Source organism: Coffea arabica, chromosome 6e (assembly GCF_036785885.1).
Source record: "Coffea arabica cultivar ET-39 chromosome 6e, Coffea Arabica ET-39 HiFi, whole genome shotgun sequence".
Taxonomy (NCBI): Eukaryota; Viridiplantae; Streptophyta; class Magnoliopsida; order Gentianales; family Rubiaceae; genus Coffea; species Coffea arabica.
The window spans coordinates 62,761,210-62,789,104 of record NC_092321.1 but is presented as its reverse complement, the minus strand read 5'-3'; the positions used below and the strand labels follow the sequence as shown (position 1 = coordinate 62,789,104).

Here is a 27,895-nt window from a genome sequence, read left to right as displayed (position 1 = left end):
ACACTTAGCTTAATTATGTTGAAAATAAAATCATGGTCGTTAAGATAAATTTCCCCTAAATACATAAGGATGCATCTTTCTACTCCCTATGTAGTTTAAGTTGGTGATGTAGTAGTATTTTTTTTTCTATTACATGCCTCGTGTTTGTATTGACAGTAATAATACAAAAACTACTTTTGATACTTCTTTATGGCAAAACTCAATTCTTCAATTTGCCACATATATTTGCAATGGCTGACTCGAGATTTTAGTTCAGAGAGGCAAACAGAAGAACATATAACAAACGAAATATATTGTGGTAAACGGAGCATAGTAAAATTTAAAATCCAATATTAAAAAGGATTACATTATTTTCAGAGGCCCTTTAATACAGAACGAGGACTCTCGTGTTCTCATGTCCTTCGTCTGTATCAGTAGCATTTAGTTTAGGATTTTTAATTAGGATATTTTTCAGAGTTTTATTACTATTTTTATTTGTCTTGTTAGGGTATTTATTGTAAGAGTAAATCTTATATACACTAACAGTGCATACACTATTATCGTTAGATTCATGATATGTGTGTAAAAGTTGAATTTCAAATTCAAATTTTGCATAATTATCATTCATCCAATACTGACAGTGCTGACAGTGTAATCCTTATTGTTATTGTTTAATTGTGTTGGTGCCAATAAATGATGATGCACGAGGAACGGCCGAAGAAGGAAGCAGATCGCGCTTCTGGACACAATTCGGGCCTCGAATCCACATTCGGATTGTCCAATTGGATTGAGGTAGAAGCAAGAGTAATGGATCCGCGAGGTGAATTTGCGTCCGTCTGGCTTGGATCTATCCACGGATCCTAGTCGATTAGCTATGCGAAGTTTAGTTGCTTTCTTCTTTTAACTGTATTTTCCTTTCCTATTCGGTTTAGAGTACTTGTAAACTATAAATAGGCATCTTTAGGGGTTATTATATTCAGAATTTGACATTATTATTGATATTTTTAACACTTGTAATGTCTGAGTTTTATACCTTGTCGCTTTGGGGCACCGCCGGTTAAAATTCTTGTTTATTGTGGGGGTTTAATCGTGAATCGACCCTTGTTTTTTTACCATGAAGGGTGTTCGTGTAATCTCTCTAGTTTATAACACTTCCGTATTGCATCACCTTTCTTTAGTAGTAATAATTTAAGCAAAATAATCCTATGCACAACCAACAAAAGACAAACAATACAGTACATCTAAACATAAACAAACACAGGAGACCAACTACCAAATGAATAATAGCTAAATAATTAATATAACTAACTTTGTCTAATATTTTCTTACATCGACCAAAGTTAGAATTTACTAAAATTTATTAAGAATCAAGTTTAAATAAATTGGAAACTAGGAACAAAGAAAAGAATTTTCGCTGCCCCAAATTATATGAGAGTAATGAAGACAATGTTAATTAGTTATTGAAAAAATAGAATAAACTCTGCCAAAATTTGGGTTTGTTGGTAGGGAGTTTCGTCCATTTATAAGGGGAAACTCTGCCAAAATTTTCTTAAAATAAATAAAATACTTATTTATAAAAAAAAAGAACAAAAAGAAATAACGTTACCCCCTCCCCTGTTTGAATTGCTGTTTCCTGAATAAAAATTTTACATTTTTCTTAAAAAAAAGAAGAAAAAATAGAATAAACTGAAATTATTAAATGTAATGTAAGATTTACTTAAATTAAAGGCTTGAATTGACTAACTACATGTGTTGTGAATTTTAGTGGCAGTAGAACTTTAATGGATCTAACATGTTTGGGCAGGAGATTATTTGCCCAAATATATTTGCTTACATCACTATTACAATTTTTAATACACCTTTTTATCTTCTCAATTATCTTTTTATCTCACATACATCAAATCATAAAAAAGTGCTACAGTAAAAATATCTCAAATAATTTACAATCCAAACACTATTTTTTGTAGTGTTTCTCTTATTCTTAGTCAATATCTTTACCTTACACTAATCCTCATATATGAGCTGGTTTGCTATAGGAAAAAAGACAAAAGAAGTAACTATGTATAAAATCATAATTAATATGTTGAACAAACTAGCGTAGTTTTACATAAAAAAAAATTTAATATGACCCATAGCATATTTAAGAAATTTTGGAGGTGGCGGCCTTAATTCTGTCCTAGTGTAGACTTTTGCATGTTTACATAGTTTGGCCAACAGAAAAGACACGGTTATATCTTTAATGCACTTTGGTTTTAGTACGTACTACCTACTTTGTGCATGCATGTGATGCATGAAGCTGATTACTAGAGTGGTTTCTTTCTTCCTCTTCTTCTTTTTTTGGGTTTAGCTCGTGGACTTGACTTGTGATTAACACTCTTAAATGCCAAGCAAAATCTAAATGTTTCTACCTGACTTGTGCTTTGGTTGGGGCAAGTGAAATCCTCGGTGCCACTTTTTTAATAGCAATTCAGTGCCATTTCTGAAATTATGCCAAGTATCCAGTTAATTTAATCAGACGAAGGAGTGGCACTGGGTTGTCACTAGTTAAATGGCATCGATGATCTAATTTGTGATTGGGCTAGCCGACTAGCCACCTAGAATACCTTGATGTGGTAGGTGATTAAGGGATAAGTGTAAGATTGTACTCTAAATATAATTTTCAAGATTTGCAAAAAAAATTTCGACCACATTTTTATTTCACACATATTACATCATATCAGAAAAAGTGTTATAGTATTATTTCATATAATTTTTTTCTCAAATAATCTCCTATCCAAACGGACCCATAATGCTTTTCAAATTTGATTTTGATTTTCTATAGGAAATGGCCTATAAATAGCGGGATGCTAAGCACTACGGTTGCTTTATAATTGTGATGAATCTCAAAGAAGTAACGTTTTTAAAAGTCTCCAATCTGAAGGAGGGTTTCCAGCAGAAAGTGAGGAGGGGATTTCAAGAAGTAAGCGGAATTTGAATTCACAACCTTTTGATTCCTAAAACTCTAACCTTAGTCACTAGACTAGGGCCTTTTCGACATGACACAAGGTTATTTTTGTGGTGTAAAGTTGGTATTTCATGTTTACAAGTCACAAGTTTGATTTTATTCTATATATACCAATTCTACCTTCTATGTCACTATGTGAGTCTCACACCTCTAAAAATGCTTAATGACATTATTGTCTTCAAATGTTTGTCTCTTGCTAGTAGCTACATTTTAAATTAGTATCCTGAGGATTGCCCTCTAATTTGCTTTTGTACACACTAATGTGAACTTGTGAAGAATATAGATTTAAAGAAGTTGAGTTCCAAAGGCCAAACACATCAATAGAAAAAGACTTGATTACAAACAAAGGTCCACTCTACTAATTTAAGGATGAAGCCCTGCAAAAATGCAATGACTTCATCCTTAAACTACTACATGCTGATGGCGGAGATTTTTGGACCTTTCTACATACTTAAAATGGTCTTTCGGTCTCTTGATTTTAGCACCCAAATAAAATACATTTTTGGTAGAAAGAGCTTTACCCTTGGAATGTGGAATGTGGAGAGAAGTTATCTTTTTTTTTTTTTTCCTTTCTTTTTCAATGCGGAGAAAAGTTACATCTAACAACCTTTGTTCATCTTCAAATAAGCAGGATCCAGAGGCCTAAAGACATGAGCGGCCTTAGATTCCACAATATCCAAATGCTTCTTCATGAGATGCATGTAAACAATCCAATCTCCTTCTCTACTCACACTTGGCATAGGCATGACATACCCAGTCTGGCCACCCCAATGAAAATGGTAGGATCCAAAATCAGGCATTCCCCATCCAAAATTCATTTGAGCCACTGGAAACGGTAGCCCTGAGGAAACCACAATTGCTTCTTCATCTTCATTGTTTTTGCAATAGATTGCTGCAGCAGCTGGCTGCGGTCTGTGTTCCTCAACCCAATCAATCATCCCCAAGAAATGATCTTCCTTGTTTGCACCCTCTATGCATGCATGGATCATATCTGCCACCCCATCAAGATTCATTTCCTTGAGGTCACATACACTTGCTTCCGCATATGGGATTGACAGCACATTCCCAAAATAGTTTTCCATGGAAAAAATTTTCTCTTCATTATCCCTCCCCTTTAGCCTTTTACGTCCATCGACGACAATGCCTAGGTTAACTTTTTTAATTTGTGCACAACTCCCTTCTGCTATGGTTTTCCACAGGAAGGCACTGAAAGACTCGAGTTTCGTCCTTCTGCATCCATTGTAACTAGCCATGGATTGAAGTTGTCCGATTTCTTTCCCTTCTATGTAGTAGATGCGACTCAAGAGGCGATCATCGCTAGCTTTCAGCTCTTTTGGTGGTGGTAAAGATGACAATAATACGTACAAGTCATCGATTGCTGCATCGTAGGTAGTAGGGCGTCGGGGATTCAACAATGAGCGCCTGAGGGATGGTGCAGTGTAAGTTGCAGTGCCTTTTGCTTGAGCAATATCTGCCCATGCTGTAAAGAACATGTTAGCAGAATGAGCATCTGCTACTCTGTGATCAAATGTGCATCCAATCACTAGGCCACCACATTTGAGTTCTGTCACCTGTATAACAAATTAAGTTGATGTTTTGACAAAAAAAAAAAAAAAAACAAATTAAGTTGATGCATTGCATCTGTTAATCTCATCCTAGGAAACAATACAAGAAGGAAAATAAGATAGTATTAGATTAAAAAAGAAAATTATACAAACATAGCCAGTGTAGAAATGATATGTATACAGTAACTATATAGCACTATAAATATATGTAGTATATAGTCCAGAGTAAAGATGTTTTGTATACGACAAATTATATAGCATAAATTTATGTGGTAGTATATTGGCCGGTGTATTAGGATGGTTGTTAAATGGACAAACATATTACATAACATAGAGCAGGAAACATACCAACAAAAATTGCCATTCCCTACTTAAATCTAATTTTCTTTAAAAATTTTGACTAAAAAAGTAAAACGTAAAAACAAACAAGAACTTTTTTTTGACTTGCTCCAAAGTGATTTTACTTTGATAATGACAGACAATTGATTTGTTGGACCAACTGCCTATCGTGTCATCCAATTTTGATTCTAATCCTTATCTTCAAGAAAGCAAGGATGTTATCATTGCAAATTATGTTGGTGAAAGTAATACAACACTCACTTGGATAATTTTTTCTAGACATGATTCTTTGTCAGATACGAGCTTCAGCAATACGTTTAATTATCTACATTGTAGCAGAATTTTCCCTTCTTTTTTTGTTGTGAAAATGTTGACATATTATTGTCCAGTTCTTTCAAGAAGCCATCACTACTAGAATAAAGATCTGTTGGTTATAGCGTCAAGAATCTCTTTCAAGCAGCCATCAATAAATTAAGGACCTTCATGACTGCTGCATCAATTGTTTTTCTTTCAAACGAATAAGCTGCACAGTAATACTTGTCTACTTGGCGTTTTTTTTTTAACATTTTCCAGCTTTATAGCATCTTTATAACTGTAAATCTGACTTTTATTATTCAGGAGTTATAACGGAGGCAAAGCTTTTGGAGTTAAAACAACCTATTTTGGCCTATATGACAACTCATAATGATTAGAAAATCTAACATATTTAATTAAAATTTGGTCGAAAGAGTACTCCATTCACCGATCCAAGTTTGGACACTTCTTGAATTCTAATTATTGTGCACCAATATATATATATATATATGTATATATATATATATTCCAGAAGGATCAACCGTGATTTTTTGCCTACATGTTGATAACTCGTACTTGTGAGCTCTCAATTACAAAATCATCTACTCATTAGTAATTCAAACTCGTGATCTCTCGATTACATCTAAGTGCCTTACCAGTTAATTTGCACGATTCATTCTATCATTCATTTTTAAACTTTCAACAAAGTCATTGTTAAAATTTCTACAAAGTCAATAACAAAGGGACAGATGTAGTGATTATTTGGAACCTTGAACTTATGAGAAGATAATGTTGTTCATAGTGGATACTTTTGTTACTCCTAAGTTTTGCTAAACACATGAATGTTTCGAGAGTCTCATCCTAAACTAAAGAGCTAAAACTCAAAAAATGATAGAAAAGTAAACTAATGAAGATAATATATAATCAAGGGAGGCTCTAAGTACCATTAGTATGAACCATGAAAACAAAAAATGACACACTAACTAAAAAGGCAGAGGTCCGAATAATTCAAGGCAAAGGAACGGAGCAAGAAAAACTCTTGGGCGATTGAGTTGAAGGTTGAAATGATGAATTTCGGAGTGAGGACTGCAATGCAGGGATATGATCCGTCGCTAAATTCGCAAAAAAGGCTTAAAAAATTGAACTTGCATGGAGGGTTACTGCAAAAAATGTTAAACAAAACAAGAGAAGAACAATAAGGGGAGAGAGGGCTGTTGGCTGGGGAATAGGGAATTGGATTTGGAGAGGGGAAACGATATATAGATGAAGAATTTCCAACATTATTACCTGAATAGAAAGCACTCCTTGCTTCTTGAATGGGACAAACTTTCCATGAATGGAGGTGTCAGGATGATAGAGATCAAGATCTTTTAGCTCAATATCAGAATAAGCATGGAGAAAATCGACCCCACGATTGTTACAAAGAAGCTCAGGTTCTCCAAGGCGGTTTTGGACAACTTCTCCAGCAAAAGGATAGAAGGAAACAAGTGCTTGAGCAAGAGCTTTCTTGACGGTAGCAACCATGTTTTCGGTAGGAGTAGTCGTGAGGTTTTTCTCAGGGATACTAGTAGTATCATTGTTTTTCTTGTAACAGAAGAAAACTCCTACATCCAGAGGAGGTAGGAGCAAATCTAGGTTTGACATTGGCAACCAGTGCTCTTGCACCGGCAAAGCTGCTGCAACAACCTCACTTCTCTTCACATTTACTAGAAAACCACAAGAACCCATGATCTTGAAGATGATCACGAGGATGAACAGGGCACAAAAGAGTAATAGAGATTACTTTTGATGGATAGAAGTGCTGTATAGAAAGTGTACAATATATAAGGTGGGGTGGTCGAGGGACTGACCTTTTTTTTTTCGGTAGGTACCAAATGACCCCACTTTTGGGTGCATTTTGTAAAAGCCTTTAAGGTTCTTTGTCGTAGTTTTCGCTGGCATTTTTGGGTTTACCTTACAATAATGCAACTTCTTATTTTGAAAAAGAAAAAAAAAACTTGGATGCAGACAATGTATTGCCGTAGTCCTACAATGGAGTTAAGAAGGAATTGTCTAAAGAATAAAAGAAGACGAACAGATTGATCAGAATCATGTGCATTATAAGATTTCAGCGGATCTAATAAAGAGGACTACGGAGGGAATCAAATGGTTGGAACCTTTTGATGCAGGAATATCCGGTAATCTAAGCACATGGAAGTATGGAACAAGCAAAATTGTATATTGAATTATGGAATTACTGTACGGTAAATAATAGTGACAACTCTCTATTGGTGATTAGGCGGTGACAAATGGGATTAAATTCAAAAATTTCCGCTAAGTATTTCTTTCTTGTACGACGGGACCAGAGGGAAGTTCCATGCAAAGCGCAACGGATCTTCTGTTCCATACTATGTGTTGTTCTCTGTCTCATTTTTTATTATATTGTTATTTCTGCTTCATAAATATCATATTTTAGTTCTCTTTTAATTTTCTTAAGATCCAATAACTATTAATTGAGTAATACAGAATCTCATTTTTTTAATGCATTTTGTTAAATTTTGTGCATTACTCAATTAATAGTTATTGGATCTTATGGAAATAAAAAAAAACTAAAATGTGATGTTTATGAACGAGAAATAGCAATATAATAAAAAATGGAATAGAGAGTGGCACAAAATGTGGGATAAAAGATCCGTTGCACACGCCAAGCGTGAATATTGATACCTGTAGTGTGGTTAAAAAACTTGGCATCACATAATAATCAGAGGTTGTTGGCATGGTCCCCTACTTTCCTTTTCAATGTCTAGTACAAATGCAAGCCGATGGTATTATCATATGTATCATTTTTCCTTACATTTAATCTTTCAAACAAAGTTGGGTTATTCAATCAAGACCATTGTTTTGTTCAGTTGTTTCAACAGAACGGATTTGTATTTTCTATGCTTTACGCTTATTTTTCGTTGTTTCTATCATACTTTTATCTTTTTCTTTCACTGATAACAATGCATATCTTTTTCTTGCCTTTTGATTTCGAAGTTGCTTCTTAGCATTAAGTTTATCGATATTGTTTGTTTGATCCATCCTAAATTTCAACCCACAAGCCCTACTCTTAAACATAGAAAATCTAGATATACTATTTGTTTGCTGAACTACTACAACTAAAAACCATTATTTTGATCAATACATGCATCTACAAATAATTAGAGAGGAAATAAATTTTCCTCATTACAAACACTAACTTGCATCAAACAACTATCAAGTCTATGAAATTCAATACAAAAATAATAAATGGCAATTTCTATCCATACATAACATCTCAGTCACTTAACTATTGAACCAATAAATTGCATCAACTGCAATATAATTTTCAAAGTGGAACAATCATTCATATACTTGTTCATTCGAGCACACAATTCAAGTGAATCAAGTACAATTGCAATCACATTTAATCAACAAATGACATGCATCAAGTGGGAATACAGAGTTATCCTATATCTTAGCAACAAAGTGCAATCTAAGAGCGAGATCGCTCCACACTTCACCCGCCTGCAATAGTAAGTACAAAGGTTTATTCATGATTTTGATTGTCGAATGGAAGCTATACATCCCATAGACCAAAAAGCAAGAGCAAAATTGAGCATATCTCTACAAACCCAACTCTGATACTGTGCAATAGAGCCATTTGAATCCATACTTTTGTATCTTATTAACAGCCATTATTGTAACCTACTTTACAAATTGATGAGCAAATGTTGAAGAAGATGGGAGATCAACGTTCACCTCAAATGATTCTTCCCCTCTCACACTTTAATGGCCTCATCAATGTGCTGTAGTTATTGATTCAAATAAGTGCCATTCCTTGCAAGAGCTAAATTAATGGTTTTTGAGCTTTAAGAATGAAGAAGACGAAGCTTTCTATCATTACAATTCAAACATTCATCTTTAGCTTGAGCACACTAATACTGTCTTAAATGCATTTAATTTGTGTAATCAATTTAGCTGAACATACTTGAGAGGAGTTGATTTCGTTTTTCTACCCACTTTGCTAAATCAATGGCAAAGCATGCAAAATTAGAGTTGATTTCATTTTTCTACCAAAGGGTACAGTAGGAAAACAATGCAAAATTAGGTAGCAGAAACTTGTGCACTTTGCTTAATCAATACTGTTACTATTCTACTATTTCCAAAACACCCCTACAAACGTCAGATGAAAATCACACAAGAATCATTCAACAACTCCTTTACATATATATATATATAGGAAATTTCCATGTCATGTGTGACTGTGTTCAAATATCTTGCTCAAATTTGTAATTTTGTACAGTTGTTCGGAAGGTTTACATCAGTGACAAATGGTTCCAGCCCACATTCCTCTAACTACACGGCACCTTACAGATCAATTCCATGCTGATATATAGACACTTTGCAGAACAGAAAAAGGGTGTTCATGGGGGTAAGAAAATTATGGAAACCATGGTAGAAAACGATTTGCATAGAAATTAAAGTTTGAATCTCATGCAAACTGAGTATATATTGTTAGTACCGAAAAAAAAAAACACACACACACACACACAAGCAAAAGTAACATTGAAATCTCATGAACCAACAAATCAAGGAAACCGTCTATGCGGTCATGGGTATAGATGAAACAAGGAACCGTAAACTTCCTAGACTTCGATTAGCCATAATGCAAGAAGTAAAAAAATTCAAACGGTTGAAAATATCAAATTTTGATCAGTCAATGAAACAAGCAAAGAACATTTCAAACGGTTGAAAATATCAAAATATCAAATACGTACACGGGAGTATCTATCAAAGACTAATTTTTCTCAACAAGAATAGTCGGACATCAAGTCCATAAATAGACACATAGAACTATAAAAATTATTCTAATAATAATATCTAAACACAATCCTACTCTATTTCATACATCAATTAAAATAAAAATTCTAATATAATTATCAAACAATATATTTAAATCTAAAACTGCTACACTTCTAAATAACTTGGTTTAATTATTCCAACATTGTCTCTTTTCGACTAAACTTTTCAATATTGTCATCTCCAATGCTGTAACGAGATTGAATAGCAATTGCAATCTCTACAATGGTGTAACTGACTACAACTCCAATTTGCCATTAATCTTTATATTCTTCTTCATGCATGGAAGTAGACGAGATTTGTTCTTTGCATACAATTTCACTGCTAATTCTTCCTGATTGAAGGATTATTCCATATTGACCCATTCAAAATCATACCCACCATATTTCCTTGGATAATGAATATCCCCACAATCCTTAAGCAATAAATCATGTCTTTTTTTTTTTTTACTAATTTTTTCACTATAAAAATTTTCATTAGATTCATCCACCCTACAAGCATTTTCATGCACATTTTCATTCAAATTAAAACTTTAATTGTCAAATTTTCTTCATCAATTACGCCAAATAAAGTATGCAAACCAAAATTTTTTTTATCACTATCAGTACCAATAATCCTGATAGAGTTTCTCTTTTTACACCTCCATCCAATTAGGATCAATTTTTTCCTAATTGTCAATCAATGAATGAGTACCGAAGACCAACCTTCGTAGTCTAATTCTCCAATATACGAGTACTTTACCACAACTTTCATATCGCTACCCCTACTATGGCACAGGCACTATAGACACCCTAGGGTCAACCTCTTGAATTTAGAGTTCTCATACCATTTATTAGTATAAAAGAACATGCTACGAAAATAATATTAAAATCTCACAAACCAATGAACCAAGGAAACTCTCTATACAGCCGTGGATATAGATGAAACAAACGTAGTGTAAACTTCCAGGAATTTATTAGTCTCAATGGAAGAAGCAAAGAATTCAAACGGCTGAAGATATCAAAATATCAAAGAGAATAAAGAAGGCACGGGAGGATGAATAATTCAATCAAAGACTAATTTTCATCAACAAGAATAGTCGGACATCAAGCCTTTAAATAGACACTTAAAAATATAGAACTTATTATAATACTAATACCTAAACACAATCCAACTCTATTTCCTTAATCAATTGAAATACCAAATCTAATATAATTATTAAATAATAAATTTAATTCTAAAAGTACTAAACTTTTAAATAATTTGGTTTAATTATTCCAACATATATGGATGAGATAGACAGGTTCAAAACCCCTAAAAGTCACTGATTGGGATTAATGCTATAGGAATTTTATAATGTTGTTGACTTAATTGTTTAGCTATCTGAAGTTATTTTAACGCTAGGAAAAGGCTGCTAGAGTTTTCTTCACTATCAGATTCAGGGTTTGAATCTTATATCTCACAATTCGACGTAGAAAGGACGTGGAGAATTGTGGGAGGATAAAAAAATATTTAATAATATACTCAATGTCTTTTGGAATATATGCTTTGTTGAGCACATTTAGGGCTTAATTTATGCTTGAATATATTTACAAGCAACTGATTATAATTGTTGACATCACATAAAAAAAAGACCACCCCAATATAGATGAATTTTAACCCACCTCAATATAGGCTGGTGTAAATTTTAATGAAATTATGATATTTTATAGAAAAAAAATTGTAGTCTTTGTCATAGTTAAATCTAAAACCTACCGCAATGAAAAATATCTATCATGGTTAAAATATCTTGAGTGCATATTCTTTTCAAATTCTATTTAACTTCATAGTCGCTGATGAGGTATAAAACTCCAAGATTTAGAAGTCTTAAGTTCAAATCCCGCTAGCTTGGAGTTTGCTATACTACCAGAATGAGTTTGTTTGGATAGTAAATTATTTGGAATAATTTTTTGAAAACGATACTAAACTTGAAAAGAGTCCCAAATTATCCCCCTCATCCTCACCTCAATTCCACAAGCCTCTCATTTGCTTCCAAGCTATTTAGCAAATGTTAAGTCACTCCAATATTTACCACCAACCTAGAGAAATAGTTGAATAGGTGCTTAGGCACCTTTGCATTAATCAATGCTCTAGAAATTATGTCGTTACTTGTTCAATATTTATTACGATGAGATAAGAAAATGTTTGTTAAGCTATTTATAAAATAATCAAATCCTAAGGTGCTATGTGTCACATTCATGATTGATTGATCTATTTCCTTTTCTCTTTCCCAAGACCTGTGCAGAATGGTCACTTGACGGTGGTGGATATACAATCTTATCTGGTTGATGACCATTTCGAAAAAGTTGTAGTACTCCAGTCCCTCCTGTCTGCAAAAATGATGCAAAGAAATATTCTGAATCTTTAAACTGTTATCTTTTTCTGGCACCAAAATTCACAGAGAAATATATATTATATATAGGAAAAAAGGGCCTACCTGCAGGACAATCTTTGTCGTCCAAGAAGATGGATTCTTAATTGGCCGAAATCCTTCGTCTGTAGAAAAGCATATTTGGTCCAGCGCTTCAATAATATCGACGCAATTGACTAATTAACCAATAAGGGCATTAGTAAACAGCATCTAATATTAAATTCATGTTCGGATATTATACTAGTTTTGTTATGAATTATAACATGTTCAAGACATTATTGTGCATCTAGCGGAAACAATTGAAGGGGCAAGTTTTCTGTCCTGCTCTTCGACAGTGAAATAGCAGTGTAAGGAAAAAGTTAGAAAGCCAGAAAAAGAAGCCAAATGCTAACTACAAATTGGAGAACAAGAATGAAAGAACTGATATTTGTTGATTGTCTAAATTTAGAAGTGACGACAGGTGAGAAATCAATTTACAGCCAATTGTAGAGGAGACATTAATCCATTCCTATAGATTTGGAGTGTATGTTGCACGAGCAAGTTATGAGCAATTATCAACAATTGGATTTTTGCACCACCAAGCTTCTTCAAGATAAAGGCATTTTGGGGCGAGAAAGATGGGTTGGATGGTATGACGGAAATGAGTGTAGGTGACAGGTTTCGAGTTTCAACCCTTCCCACTTACACTTTAAAAAAAAAAAAAGTGAAGGGATAACGTGTGTGTGTGTGTATATATATGTTTTCTAGATATTGTTGTCCATAGTGACTTGAGTCTTGTAAAAGCGATAATATTATGCGCTGTACATGGTGAAAGCTGCATGTGTGTGTTTGTGCAGTGCATGTGACAGTTTACCTAATACTTTGTTTTTGCGTCGTAGACCAATGTTTGTGCCTGGTTTGTGGTTTTCTTAGAGGAATTATATATACTTGGTGGTTGTAAGCTAAATTTTGGCAAATATTCCCAAGCATCTAAACCACTTGCAGCACGCAAATATTCTTTCTTGCATCGGGCTAAACTTTTGAAGTATGGTTCAATATTTTATGATGTTTTCAGTAGGATACTAACATGTAATGAATATATGTTATACATACGAAGTTAAAACTCTAGCAGCAAATAATGCTTTGTTAATGGTGAAAGCTAATTTTGCAGATTTGGGCTATATATAAAGCAGCAGAGATCTTGCATGTATAAAATCAAATTATTAACTCACAATAAAATTATGTTGAAAATCAATTTACAGTCATTAAGACAATTTTTCCTCCTAAATAAATAAGGGTGTAACAGAATAAATTCATGCACATCTTTCTATTCCCTATGTAGTTTATATTAGTGATGTACTGGTATTTTTTTTCTATTACATGCCTTTTGTTTATATTGATAGTAATAAGACTAATTTTTTTTTTTTTTTGGATATTTCTTTATGGCAAAACTCAATTCTTCAATTTGCTACATATATTTGCAATGACTGACCCGAGATTTTAGTTCAGGGCAAACACAAGAAATATAACAAACGAAATATATTGTGGTAAATGAAGCGTAGTAAAATATTTAAAAGGATTACCTTATTTTCAGAGGCCCTTCTTTTGTAGTGATAATTTAAGAAAATAATCCTATGCACGACCAACAAAAGAAAAACTATACATTACACCTAAACATAAACAAACACATGTGACCTGCTACCAAATGAATATTAGCTAGATAATTAATATAACTAAAACTTTGTCCAGTGTGTTCTTACATTGAACAAAGGTAGAATTTACTAAACTTTGTAATGTAAGATTTACTTAAATTAAAGACTCGAATTGAGTAACTACATGTGTCATGAATTTTAGTGGAGGTTTAATTTCTTTTTTATGAGTAAAACTTTAATGGTGGTTAACTTTCTCTTATTCTTCGTTAATATCTTTACCCTAATTACACTAATCCTCATATAGGAGTCGGTTTGCTATAGGAAAAATTAAAGAGAAAAGAAATAACTATGGATAAAATCATAATTAGTATGTTGAACAAACTAGCATAGCTATATATATATATATATATATATATATAGCTATATATATATAAATTATTTCCCATATGACCTACAGCATATTTAAGGAATTTTGGAGGGCGGCTCCTTGTATAATAATATTTGAGGGTTTTGAGCTCTGAGGGTGGCTGCATCCATCAACTTTTGTATGTTTATATAGTTTGGCCAACAGAAAAGACTTGTTTATAATTTATATCTCAATGCACTTTGGTTTGAGTACGTACTACCTACTTTGTGCATGCATGTGATGTATGATGTTGTTTAGCAGAGTAAATCCTTTCTTTAGCTTGTGGACTTGACTTGTGATTAAGACTCTTAAATGCCAAACAAAATCTAATGTTTTCTTACAGGTAATCTAATTGGAATTGTACGTTGCACAAAAGATTCCCAATATCTAATCCACTTGCTAAGTATGTGTATATATATTATTGGTTGCAGTTGGCTAAGATGTAAAAGGGTTTTTCTAACGGATGCAGTATGAACACTCGTTAAAACACCCGTATTCCATCCAATCTATTGTGTATATGTACATATTAACAATTATTGTTTTCTGTTGCATTCATACGCTTTTCCTAAATAATCTTATATTTCTAAAATATAACATCTGAAATACATCTTAACGAGTGCCTATAGAGCACCCGTTAGACAGACCGAATGTTAACTATGGTCTATAATTTTGTGATGTTTTGGGTAGGATATTTTAATTTTAAAAGAGAACCTTTTGTGGATGGTGAACAAAACCTAGGAGATTGGAATCAATTAAGCACCAAATTTGACTAGTTAATATAGTAAATACAGGAATAATTAATTCTCGGTGACCAAATCAATCATTTAAGGCACTGTTTGGACCATTGGTTGCAGTTAAGGGCAAGGACGGACTCGGGAAGGGGCAGGCGTCCCCCCAAGTCTTTGAAAATTATTTGTTTTCCCTTTAAATATTTTAAAATTTTCAAAAATCTTTTTTATAAAGTAAATTTCGTACCTACCAAAAAATACTCAAGATTCTTTGTCTTGATCTCAAAGTGTGCATGTGTGTGCAAGTTGATCCTTCAAAATATATTTTCTGGACCGTCATTATATATAGTTAAGGGTGTCATAAGATTCCCTTAGACAAATATAATAAAAACACTAAAATGTATTGTTGAAAGGAGGACAAAAATTTTTTGAGCAAAGAAACTCATTTCATTGATTTATAGGAACAAGTTGCTTTACAAGGGAGTAAAAAAAACTCCAAATACGTTAAAAGAATTCCTATACTGATCATTATACAAGTAAAAAAACCCGAAAATCAGAACCAATTTTGCTTTCCTTAATTTTCTACCTTTCCTCATAATTTAGCCCTATCTAAAATAGTAAATCAAGATTAATGACAAAAAAAAAAAAAAAAACACTGTCAATCCAGACTTCATTCAGCCTTAATTTTCTGCTGGCTGATTGTCAAACAATTCATTAATAAAATTTGCTCTGTTTCTTATCTAACATATAGGTACAGTCAATCCTTCGTCATCCTCTCCTCTTTTTCTTCTCCTTTTTTTCTTTTTTTCTTTCCCTTTAGGCATGCCGTTTTGCATCACTTCAAACAAATGTAGTCCATCTTATTTGCATGTAGCAACGTAACGTATGCATTTGTACATGAACCATATTTTAATTGTTTTTCTTCAACCTACACAAAAATCTAAAATTCTCAGAATAAATGTCGAATAAAAAACCACCTAATTAAAATTTATCTGTATCCGCCCCTACAAACCCCCCCCCCCAACCCCCACCGCCCAAAAAAAAAAATCCTCTAATCCAAGAAGCATGTGTCTCCCTTTGTCTGGCCAAAAAAAAAAAAAACTCTTTCAATGTCTAAAGCCGTCTTGTACGTATACTACGAAATTGCATTCCATCTTCTCCATTGGACCTCCGCATGCGTGAATACGAAATGCATCTCATAGTTTTCCCATATCTAACCATCTCTGCCCACTTCATCGTTCATTAAATAAATATTGGGTAAATTATAAATAATCCTTGTGTGATTTCGTCTATTGTCGTATGACTCCTTTAGCGTTTCAAAATGTACACTACACCTCATTATGATTTCATGTAAAGTGCAATTTGACAGAAAATAACCTATGTAATGTCATTAGTTGAAATACCAATAGTGCTCTTATTTAAATGCTAAATTAAACAACAACTTAATCACTTTATATAAAACCACAGGGGGGATTACGTGGACAAATATAAAAATTAAGAAGGGTAAAGTGTATATTTATGCAAACTATAGCGAAGTTAAGTAGATATTATGATTTCATCACACACACTTTTGGAGTGCGTCTTATATAATCATCGTTACTCATTGTGCATTTCGTCCATTTTTCATTTTACATAAAACCATAGGGAAAGGTTTAATGGCGATTTTGAAACTTAAAGGAGGGTCATCTGGCATTATACAAAACTACAAGGGGGTTATATGTAATTTACCCATAGGCATTTGTACATCAGTACCAATTGTTTGAGGAAAAGGTTAAAAAATTTGACGTGGCCGAATTCTTTTGCATTAAACCTTACTGATTAGACCTACAATCAACATCATAGCTAGGTTCATAATTTGACTGGCCATACAAATTCGTGGCATTTTTCAATCTGTATCTTGAATCTTGATTGGTGCAGTTCCTCCAATATCACAAGTTTTGATGAATGTATGTGACAAGCATTTCTTGGCTGACATTACCTAGCTAGATAATTAGCATGTATTAAGAAAAGAATTCGTTGATTACAATGAATGGTTTTGTTGGCAGGTCGGGTTCATACCTATTTGCATCGTACCTAAGAAGTCTATACTACAGCTAGACTTGTTCTCCTCACCACCAAAAACTTTAATTATACTGTACAAGAAAGCTTCTTTAGCGGTTTTACAAGAAAACAAGTAATATGGGACTAGCAAGTTATCAACCATCATGGACTATGTCATGAGTCAGTAACTTCTAATTATTTTGGTAGTTTTTGTTATTAACCACTAATGACGCTAACTTAAAATTATAATAATAATAAAGAAGATAGATTCTCGTCAATGGTACATATTTTACAAACATGTCCAAAATGTCAATTGAAAAAATTGATAGATAAGTTGTTAGTCGGTGCTATGTTCAAGCGCATTGAAACCTTTAGATAACTCCACATTTTTTTTTTGGGTTCAATCTTTCAGCAAAGGATAGTTTCAGGCCTATATTTGAGTACATTGAAAACTGTTTTTTTTTTTTGACAAGTGCATAAAATGCATAACAATACAACTCAAGATTTTTTTTTTTTGGGTGAAATAGGGATGTGAATGAAGAAGCAAGAGATGGAAAATGCATTAACCAACCCCTTAGTTTAAGATACATAATACTATATGAAATTAGACCTTGACAGCTAGTTTAGAAATTGCTTAGTGTAGTATGAACATAGAAGACTTTGCCACTTTGGAGGCAACAAATATTTATTCATTTCGTGGTCCACGAAAGGAGAAGCAAACAACTTGATAAATGAAAGAAAATTTTGATGTTTATCCATATGTTTATTTATGTGTAACAAGAGAGTGCTACAACACTTTTTAATCATGTGACTACGTGGATACAGTCATCCATTGAAGAGCAGCACAAGTAAGAACTTTGTTAAATGGTCACCGAGTGGGAGTGGTTTGGACACTTGCCCTAAGAAAAAAAAAATTAGGTTTGAATCTAAATTTCAACTGTTTTTTGTTCATCAGGGATTTGTAACTACAGCTGCAAAGTGTTTGTGTGTGGGCGATGACATATTGTCTACCTTCCAAGCACCCTCATTAGAAAAGGGAAAAAGGAAAAAGAAAGAAGAAGAAGAAGAAGAGAAGTTGTATAGTTTGCCATTTTCCAACCTTACAATTGTTGGAATTTTGCAGCATAGCTTAAGTAGAGTCTCTACAATAAAATTTCCTTGTTAGCTAGACGTGTATTAGTTAGCAAACTCAAAACTTTGCAGCAAATTTCCTTGTTACATTCTCCGATATTTGTCATTTTGTGATGGTCTAATATTGCGAAAATTCTTAATGGCATGTTTTTTCGTGGGTCAAGAGATTTTAATTTAATAAAGTAGGTTTTTGTATGTTTCAGTGTATACTGAATTTCCTTGTTTGGATTGTAGTTTTCTGTAGAAAATTTTTTATGTTTTCTCTGAACACATTTTTCAATCACCTTTTTACCTCACATACATCAAATCGATATATTTTCCTACAAAAATTTTCACGATAAGCGTATTAGTTAGCAAACTCTCAACTATGTAGTAAACTAATAGAATAAAGCACTTAAAAGTTTAAGTGCTTAATTGATCTATTAAACATCCTTTAAGTTCAATTTTTTTTTTAATATTTGTGATTTTTGAGTGGTGTTCTCACCCTGGATCAAGAGAGTTTAAAAATAGATTTTGGATTAATGTTAGGTTATATTAAATTCCAATCTCATGAGATCATGGAGATTTACGGAATTGTTTTGAATTGTTTCACATCTGTAATCTTCACATGCCATTTAGATTGAAATTTTTCTAAAGAAAGATTTTAGAAGCACTAATTGTATTCTTCTTAGGAACACATAAAATCTTTTGGTTGTTAGACGTGAAGGAAACGAGCAAATCAGTTCTAGCAGCATAGCATTGCGTGTGAAGGGAGACAATTGAGCTGCTGTTCCGCCAAAGCGATGCTGCAGCCTGGATATTAGGTCCATCTCTTTTCTTCTACTACTTCTTTATCCTCCAGCAAGGAACTGGGAAAGGGGAAATCCTGGCCTAGTATTCCCTAATGGATTGGTTACCAAATAGTAGACGGGTGTGGAAGGAAAAAGTGAAATAGGTTGGAATGTTGGATATTGGAAGAAGCAAAATATCGCATATCTTGCATGAAAACCGTCCACCAAAGTTCTTCAAAATCATTTTTTCCCCTTAAGTTTTGAAGATTTTCAACAGTATCCTTTATAAATTGAACTCCCCCTCCCTCAGAGCCCAAAAAACTTTCAAAAACTTATGTCTTGACTGCAAAGTTTGCATGTGTATAAAAATAGCTTCCTCAAAGTATATTTTCTAGTTTTGTCCCTAGATGTCATAGATAACTATACGAGATATACAAAGATATTAGGTTTTAGGATGCAAAATATTAAATGAAATTATAATAAAAGAAAACTTATATGATTGTACAAGGTGTATATATACATACATATATATAAACACACATATATATACATTTACAACTTTTGATTGGACCTCCGCATGCGTGAATATGAAATGCATCTCATAGTTTCCCATATCGAACCATCTCTGCCCACTTCATCATTCAATAAATAAATATTGGGTGAATTATAAATAACCCTTTTCTGATTTCATCTATTGTCATATGACTCCTTTAACGTTTCAAAATGTACACTACACCTTATTATGATTTCATGTAATGCGAAAATTCGACAGAAAATAGTCTATGTAATATCATTAGTTGAAATACCAATAGTACCCTTACTTAAATGCTAAATTAAACAACGACTTAATCACTTTATATAAAACCACATGGGAATTAGTGGACAAATATAAAAATTAAGAAGGGTAAAGTGTATATTTATGCAAACTATAAGAAAATTAAGTAGATATTATGATTTTATCACACACATTTTTGGAGTGCGTCTTATATAATCGTTGTTACTCATTGTGCATTTTGTCCATTTTTCATTTTACATAAAATCCTAGGGAAAGTTTAAATGAGTATTTTGAAATCTTAAGGAGGATCATCTAGCATTATACAAAGCTACAAGGGGGTTATACGTAATTTACCCATAAGTATTTGTACATCAGTACCAATTGTTTGAGGAAAAAAGGTTAAAAAAATTGACTTTAAAACATGATGTTAAAACAAAAAAGAATTAAAACATGATGTTTGTGAAGGAGAAATAGCAATATAATAAAAAGTAGGACAGAGAGTGACAAAGGGTGTGAGACGTCAGAAGATCCGTTGCGAATTGTTTGAGGAAAAAAGGTTAAAAAAATTGACGTGGCCGTATTCACTTGCATTAAACCTTACTGATTAAACCTACAATCAACAACATAGGTTCATAATTTGACTGGCCATACAAATCGTGGCATTTTTCAATCTGTATCTTGAATCTTGATTGGTGCTGTTCCTCCAATATCACAAGTTTTGATGAATGTATGTACACATGTCTACGTTTTTCCTCGGATGATAAGCATTTCTTGGCTGACATTACCTTAGATAATTAGCATATATTAAGAAAAGAATTCGATGATTATAATGAATGGTTTTGTTGGCTGGTCGGGTTCATACCTATTTGCACCGTACCTAAGAAGTATATATTAGAGCTATACTTGTTCTTCTCACCGCCAAAAGCTTTAATTATACCGTACAAGATAGCTTCTTTAGAGGTTTTAGAAGAAAACAAGTGACGCTAACTTAAAATTAGAATAATAATAAAGAAGATAGATTCTGGTCAATGGTACATATTTTACAAACATGTCTAAAGAAAGATTCTTGTCAATGGCACATATGTCCAAAATGTCAATTGAAAAAATTGATAGATAAGTTGGTAGTTGGTACTATGTTCGAGCGCATTGAAATCTTTAGATAACTCCACATTTTCTATTTTTTTTTTTTTGGGTTCAATCTTTCAGCAAAGGATAGTTTAAGACCTATATTTGAGTACATTGAAAACTGTTCTTTTTTTTTTTTTGACCAGTGCATAAAATGCATAACAATACAACTCAAGGTTTTTTTTTTTTTTTTTGGGTGAAAGAGGGGTGTGAAAGAAGAAGCAAGAGATGGAAAATGCATGAACCAACCCCTTAGTTTAAGATAATACCATATGAAATTAGACCTTGACATCTAAACTATACCGAATTGATGCCAAGCATGCTATATCAAATAGATTCTTCCTAGAAACTCCAAATTTCAAAGAGAGAGTACAAAGTTTATGAACATGGAAGACTTTGCCACTTTGGAGGCAACAAATATTTATTCATTTCGTGGTCCACAAAAGGAGAAGCAAACAACTTGATAAATGAAAGAAAATTTTGATGTTTATCCATATGTTTATTTATGTGTAACAAGAGAGTACTAATAACACTTTTTAATCATGTGGATACAGTGATCCATTGAAGAGCAGCACCGGTTAGAACTTTGTTAAATGGTCACCGAGTGGGACTAGTTTGGACACTTGCATTAAGAAAAAAAAAATGGTTTGAATCTAAATTTCAACTGTTTTTTGTTCATTAGGGATTTGTGGACGATGACATGTTGTCTACCTTCCAAACATCCTCATTAGAAAAGGGAAAAAGAAAAAAGAAAGGGGAAGAAGAAGAAGAGAAGTCGTATAGTTTGCCATTTTCCAACCTTACAATTGTTGGAATTTTGTAGCATAGCTTAAGTAGAGTCTCTACAATGAAATTTCCTTGTTAGCTAGACGTGTATTAGTTAGCAAACTCAAAACTTTGCAGCAAATTTCCTTGTTACATTCTCCGATATTTGTCATTTTGTGATGGTCTAATATTGTGAAAATTCTTAATGGCATGTTTTTGCGTGGGTCAAGAGAGTTTTATAAAGTAGGTTTTTGTTTGTTTCAGTGTATATTGAATTTCCTTGTTTGGATTGTAGTTTTCTGCAGAAAAATTTTTATATTTTTCATGAATACATTTTTCAATCATCTTTTTACCTCATATACATCAAATCGATACATTTTTTCTTACAAAAACTCTTAAAAATAGGAATCTAAACTGGTTGCCATAAAATTTTTGCACTAGACGTATTAGTTAGCAAACTCTCAACTATGCAGTAACCTAATAGAATAAAGCACTTAATCCATTAAGTTTAAATACTTAATTGATCTATTAAACATCCTTTTAAGTTCAAATTTTTGAATATTTGTGATATTTTATGGTCTAATATTACGTAAGTTTTTAGTGGTGTTCTCACCCTAGATCAAGAGAGTTTAACAAAATAGATTTTGGATTAATGTTAGGGTATATTAAATTCCAATCTCATGAGATCATAGAGATTTACGGAATTGTTTTGAATTGTTTTACATCTGTAATCTTCACATGCCATTTATATTGAAATTTTTCTAAAGAAAGATTTTAGAAGCACCAATTGTATTCTTAAGAGTAAATGACCATCCTGTGAGCTGTAACTCAAAATCTTTTGAATTGCCAATCTAGGGGGATTATCTGACTCTTTTACTTTTTGGATGGAATTTTTTACTTTCTTTGAGACAGATTAATTGTTGTTGCACTATGTAATTATGTTTTGCTAGTGATTATTATGCACAACAATCCAAACACTAACACAATTGAAATGTAAATATATAAACGTGTAAAAAGGTAAAAACACAAAAAATTTTAGATTTCACCTATAAAAAGCCATTGAAAATCACGACATTTCTACTTGATAGAAATAAACATGAAAATTCTAAAATTAAAGAGGTGAGACATCTTTTAGTTTATCTCCATCACTCTCAAGTCATTTGTCGTTTGGTGTATTTATATCAAGTGTAAATGCCCAAAATGAGGGGTAGGGATGCGTTGAATAGTTTAAGGAGTGTAAGCAAAAAGTCTCGAGTTCCCAGTTACACTAAAAAAAATGAGTAAATGATCAAAATAATCACTTCACTTGACTAATTTAGCCTATAAAACAATCGAAAAGAAACACATTTTTACTTGCTATTCTAGGTTTTTAGGGATAAAAATGTCCTAAACTACAGGTCATTTTCGATTAATTCAGCAAAGAGTGCTCCAAAATGTCCATTTAAAGGAATTGAAATTACTTTTTTGGCCAAAAAAAAAAAGTTCAATCAACAGATCATGTCATTTTAGATAGCTTAGTCATCATTCTCGCTATTTACTCTTATATCAATACGTCACGACTAAAACTATCAATGGGGTTGAATTAGTTCGACTTCAGCCCGTTTATCCCGACAAAAAGCTTACTGAACCTAAGTCTTAATTTGGTCGGGTAGATTTTGAGCCTAAATATTAGGTCCAAACTACATATGAACCAAGATTGGATCGTATTATGTTCAAACCTAATTAAAATTCGGTTGATATATGAGTATAATTATATATGTAATATATATAATAATAATAATAATATATTATTTATAATTTATAATTATACATATTATGACATAAAATGTTAATAATTTATATATAAATTTGTATTAATTTATAATTATAAAATATAAAATATATATAATTATGTATTTAATTTTGAGTTTGGAACAAACTCAATTGAATCTGAATCTCATATGATGTGTCAGTTAACTTTGAACCTTTTAATATGAGCCCAAAATCTGAAAGTCCATATAATTTGTAAGCCAAAACTGGACGCAATTCAAAAAGTCCGATTAACAGCTCAAGCCATAAGCAATTCTTCGAGACAGTAATGTTTTTTTTATTTTTAACACTGATGCTCAAAAAAAAAAATACACTTTGGCTTTTTTTTTCCTTGTTTTATTTTATGGTTTTACTATTCTAAGCATCAGTGTTTTTTTTATTATTATTATAAAAAAAAAGAATAAAAAAAACACTAGGTTTGTTTGGATAAGAGTTTATTTGGATGATTTATTTGAGATATTTACTGTAACACTTTTTGTGATGTGATGTATGTGAGATAAAAAGGTGATTGAGAAGATAAAAAGGTGATTGGGATTTGTGAGAATAAATTTTGCAAACCAAATTATCTTTGTCCAAACAAACTTACTGATGCTTAGAATAGTAAAACTATAAAATAAAACAAGGAAAAAAAATAGATAAAGAGAAAGGTAAAATAGGGGAAAGCCCGACTTGATAGATGATGCACTAGGGTTTTGCGTTCCTAATTGAAGAACAAAGTCTACCCGGTTCTTTTAATTGGTTCACAATTTTTTCCATTTCCTGGAAATCCACTCGACAATTTTGGCGCGATAGAAGCAAAATTAATGGGAACAGAAGAAGAAGGTGGCTGCGGCGGCTGTGGAGCTGCGGCGGCCACAGCTGCAGCGTCACATAGGATATACGTTGGGGGACTGGGAGGAAATGTAACTGCTGAAGATTTGAAAAACACCTTCTCTTCGCCCCAGTTGGGCTCTGTAGAATCCGTTGAAATTGTACGGACCAAAGGCCGCAGCTTTGCTTATTTGGACTTCGTTCCTTCCTCTGACAAAGGCCTCGCCAAGCTCTTCAGCACGGTTTCTCTCCTCTCTCTTCATGTTTTATGTTTTAATTTCGTTTAATTTATCTCCTGGATTTTTGTTATTTTCAGGAAATTTGGAGGTTTTCAGGGATTTTGTTAGTTTTGCAGTGATTTTAAGTGCTCTTCTGGCTAATGTGTCAATTTTCTTTGTAAATCTTTTCTGTTAGTTTTCTGGTTAAGTCGTCAGTTCTTAAGTTGCTTTTTGTAGTGCACTTGGTTCATGCATTGATTTTGTAATGTTGTTGAAGTCGCTGCCACAACTGTATGATGCTGCTGTTAAGTAGATGACGGAATGATGTAGATGCATTCTCGAGGTAAAATGAATAGCAATTGTGGCATATGTTAAAGATTTTGAAGCATTGCACATAATAGGATTTACAAGTTGTTTAGTTTCTTCTAGGGGAGCTGTTCATGGTGGAAATTTTGCATAACATGAGGAGTAATGCATTGAAAAGCAGGGGCATTGGGGCTGTCGCTTGAGGGGGAAAATAACTTCATAATGATGCATAAAAGTGCTGAAATGTGAAGATACGCATGCCGAAAATCATGATGAATTGTATATAAAGGAATTGAACTTGAGACATGCTATGATCAAATAATATGGCTATTGAGAATTGCATCTAGTATATTAAGCTTTAGAAATTCGAAGAATATTATATGAAGTACCATAAACAAAACTTGTTATTTGAGGATTGTGTAAATTTGGGGTCAAGGAAGTATCTTATAGCTTTAGATGTTTGACAGCTATCTTGCTTTTACTTTCAATTTATTTTCTCAGGCATGGGCTTTATAGTCTAATCATCTAATATGCATCTCTACAGTATAATGGATGTATGTGGAAAGGGGGAAGGCTCAGACTTGAGAAGGCTAAAGAACACTACATACTTAGATTGAGGCGTGAGTGGGATGAGGATGCCAAGCTTTCCATTGATTCCAACAGTTTTGATGGGGATGCCATTGTAAACATGCCTTCTTTGGAAAAACCGGTGAAAGCCCACAACTTGGAAAATACGCAACTCAGAATTTTCTTTCCTAAGCTAAGGAAGGTTGTGCCTTTGTTTCGTCTGATATAAACTTTTATATTGGGAAATTTTATTACCTATTTGTTCGCTTTATCAATAGGTTTGGATGTCCGTCAAAATAAAGCATGATTGCATTATGCAACTTTTCAACGCCAGCAGCAGAATTAGGCCCTTAAGTAGGTCGGTACTCTTGTCATTATGCCAAGCTCACATTATTTGGACTTTCTTGTACAGGTGAAACCTGTGCCTCTGAAAGGAACTGGAAAGCACAAATACAGTTTTCCACGGGTTGAGGTTCCTCCTCTCCCAATTCACCTTTGTGATTGTGAGGAGCATTCTGGTTCATCAGATGCAGCTAAAAAATCTTTTCATAGAGAGGATGAAAATGATGGGATCAATGAAGAAGAGCTGAACATGATGACATCAGTGATGAACAAACTTTTTGAGAGGGAGAACACCTCGGAGACTGCTTGTACCAAGGTCGGATTCACTATGGAGGCATTCGTCTCAAGGAACTCAGTTGATGATATTCAAGTCGATCAGGAGAGAGATCAAATTTCTGATGAAGATAACCTTATTATGAACATGGTTGCTGGGTCAAACAGTGGTATCACTACAGCAGATGCTTGGGAACAAAATGCAATTAGTGGCAACCAGGTACCTCCATCTCCAAATTACTGACAATTACATCGTCCTTAATTCAAGATTAACTTATCTTTCGCGATTCAAGATTGAGTTCCTTTTCTTTTCTGCATGTCTAGGAACCTTCTAGATCCAGATCCCTGCAGAGAATTCATAAAAATCAGGGAAAAGCTACTGTGCTTTCCAAGAAGAAGCGGAAAGCAGCTCAAGATTTTGATACTATTCCAGATCAAGTCGCAGAACCAGGAGCAGGAGTTCTACAACCAAGCTACCATCATGTGCGTAAAAAGTCTATAAGGAGAGATCTGGTAAGTGACGGAGAAAATAGTTTTCGTATATCTGATATCCTACAAAGTAATGATACTGGAGGAGAAATGCAGTCGAAACCAGATAGTTCTACTCTGCTAAACTGCAAAGACCCGCCAAGCCAATCATCCCAGATTAAAGTGGTGAATGAATCTACTGAAACCATTTGTGGTACGCCAAATGCAGGAATTGATAAGGGACGGGAAGGTAATTCATTCCTAAACAGATCCTCGTGGATGCAGCTTGTTGGTAGTAACAGCTCGTTCAGTATCTCTCAGATTCTGCCTGGTCTAAATTTAGAAAAGCAAGAGATTCCACAATTTAATGTCACTGATAGTTCAACTTCAACAAAAAGGAGGCAGGATTTTATGAAGACTGATAAAAGTGATTTCATCACTGATGTTTCTAAATCTCAGCCTGTAGTTGATATCCCAAAATATTCTTTAGCTGATTCAAAGACTAACCATGCTAGCCAGAACCAATTAGATTCAGTAAAGAAGCTGCAGGGAGGTAAGTCAAGCAACGATGCCTACAATCTACCATTCAGTGAGAAACAACCAATACAGGCAAAGAGGACCTCTATGGGAGACCGTGGAATGCCTGAAACCTTTACTTTTAAGAGAAGTGCTGCCTCCATGAAAGAGTGGAAGAAGGCTAAAGCAGCAGTAAGTGGTTCACGGAAGAAAAGGGTCAAGAAAAAATGAGTGCTAAGAGGCAACGAAATGCAATGTTCCTCGATTAAGGGTTATAACTCTTTGGTAGAGACCGCTAGCTGATGTCCTTGGGGTTTTTGCTTAGCACTAAATTCCCAATCCAAGAAAACGTGACATTGTTGGATGTGGTCTCACTCAACCACCAGATGAGGTTCACACTGCTGGGTTGTCTTGAGTTGGACCTTGCACATTTCTGCAAGAACTTGCTGTTTGTCTTGATGATTCAATTTTAGCTAGCCCTGCTACACAAAAATATTTAACACAATTCGTTTCTTTGAACGCAGGCGACTTTTTCTTAATGGTCAATGCATGTTTATGTTCCATCTTGCAGATGTGGCTCTTTTTGACAGCCAAAACCGGTGACACTTAGCGGCAACTGTTATTAAAGCTTTATAGGTTCAAGCAGCGAGTCTTTCTATTTTTCATTTGTGGAGTATCGATTAATTTATATGAAATTCAATTACTGTTTGTCTTGCAGAATTTTTGATTACATATTGATGTTGAGAGTTAAAACAGAAGACCAATGCTTTCGATGCTACATGCCT

At 33.5% G+C, this 27,895-nt stretch overlaps 2 protein-coding genes across 4 annotated transcripts; one reads left to right on the top strand and one right to left on the bottom strand.

The window, feature by feature from the left end:
* Positions 1-3,582: 3,582 nt before the first annotated feature.
* On the bottom strand, positions 3,583-6,909 carry LOC113696951 (coniferyl alcohol acyltransferase-like). The gene is made up of 2 exons (XM_027216329.1): positions 6,469-6,909; positions 3,583-4,554 (listed from the first exon to the last, which is right to left on the bottom strand). The coding sequence occupies exons 1-2, from the start codon at positions 6,907-6,909 to the stop codon at positions 3,583-3,585; spliced, it is 1,413 nt and encodes a 470-aa protein (XP_027072130.1).
* Positions 6,910-24,262: 17,353 nt separating this feature from the next.
* LOC113696112 (protein REPRESSOR OF SILENCING 3-like) lies at positions 24,263-27,830 on the top strand. Of its 3 annotated transcripts, XM_072055975.1 has the most exons (5): positions 24,263-24,662; positions 25,489-25,713; positions 25,924-26,346; positions 26,451-26,639; positions 26,712-27,830. In XM_072055975.1, exons 1-5 carry the CDS (start codon positions 24,414-24,416, stop codon positions 27,339-27,341), a joined length of 1,716 nt encoding a protein of 571 aa, XP_071912076.1. In that variant the 5' UTR covers positions 24,263-24,413; the 3' UTR covers positions 27,342-27,830. The 3 variants fall into 3 exon arrangements, with proteins under 3 accessions (XP_071912076.1, XP_027071255.1, XP_027071256.1); XM_027215454.2 differs by having other exon boundaries at positions 26,451-27,830; XM_027215455.2 differs by lacking the exon at positions 24,263-24,662 and adding an exon at positions 24,685-24,981 and having other exon boundaries at positions 26,451-27,830.
* The last annotated feature ends 65 nt before the right edge of the window (positions 27,831-27,895 follow it).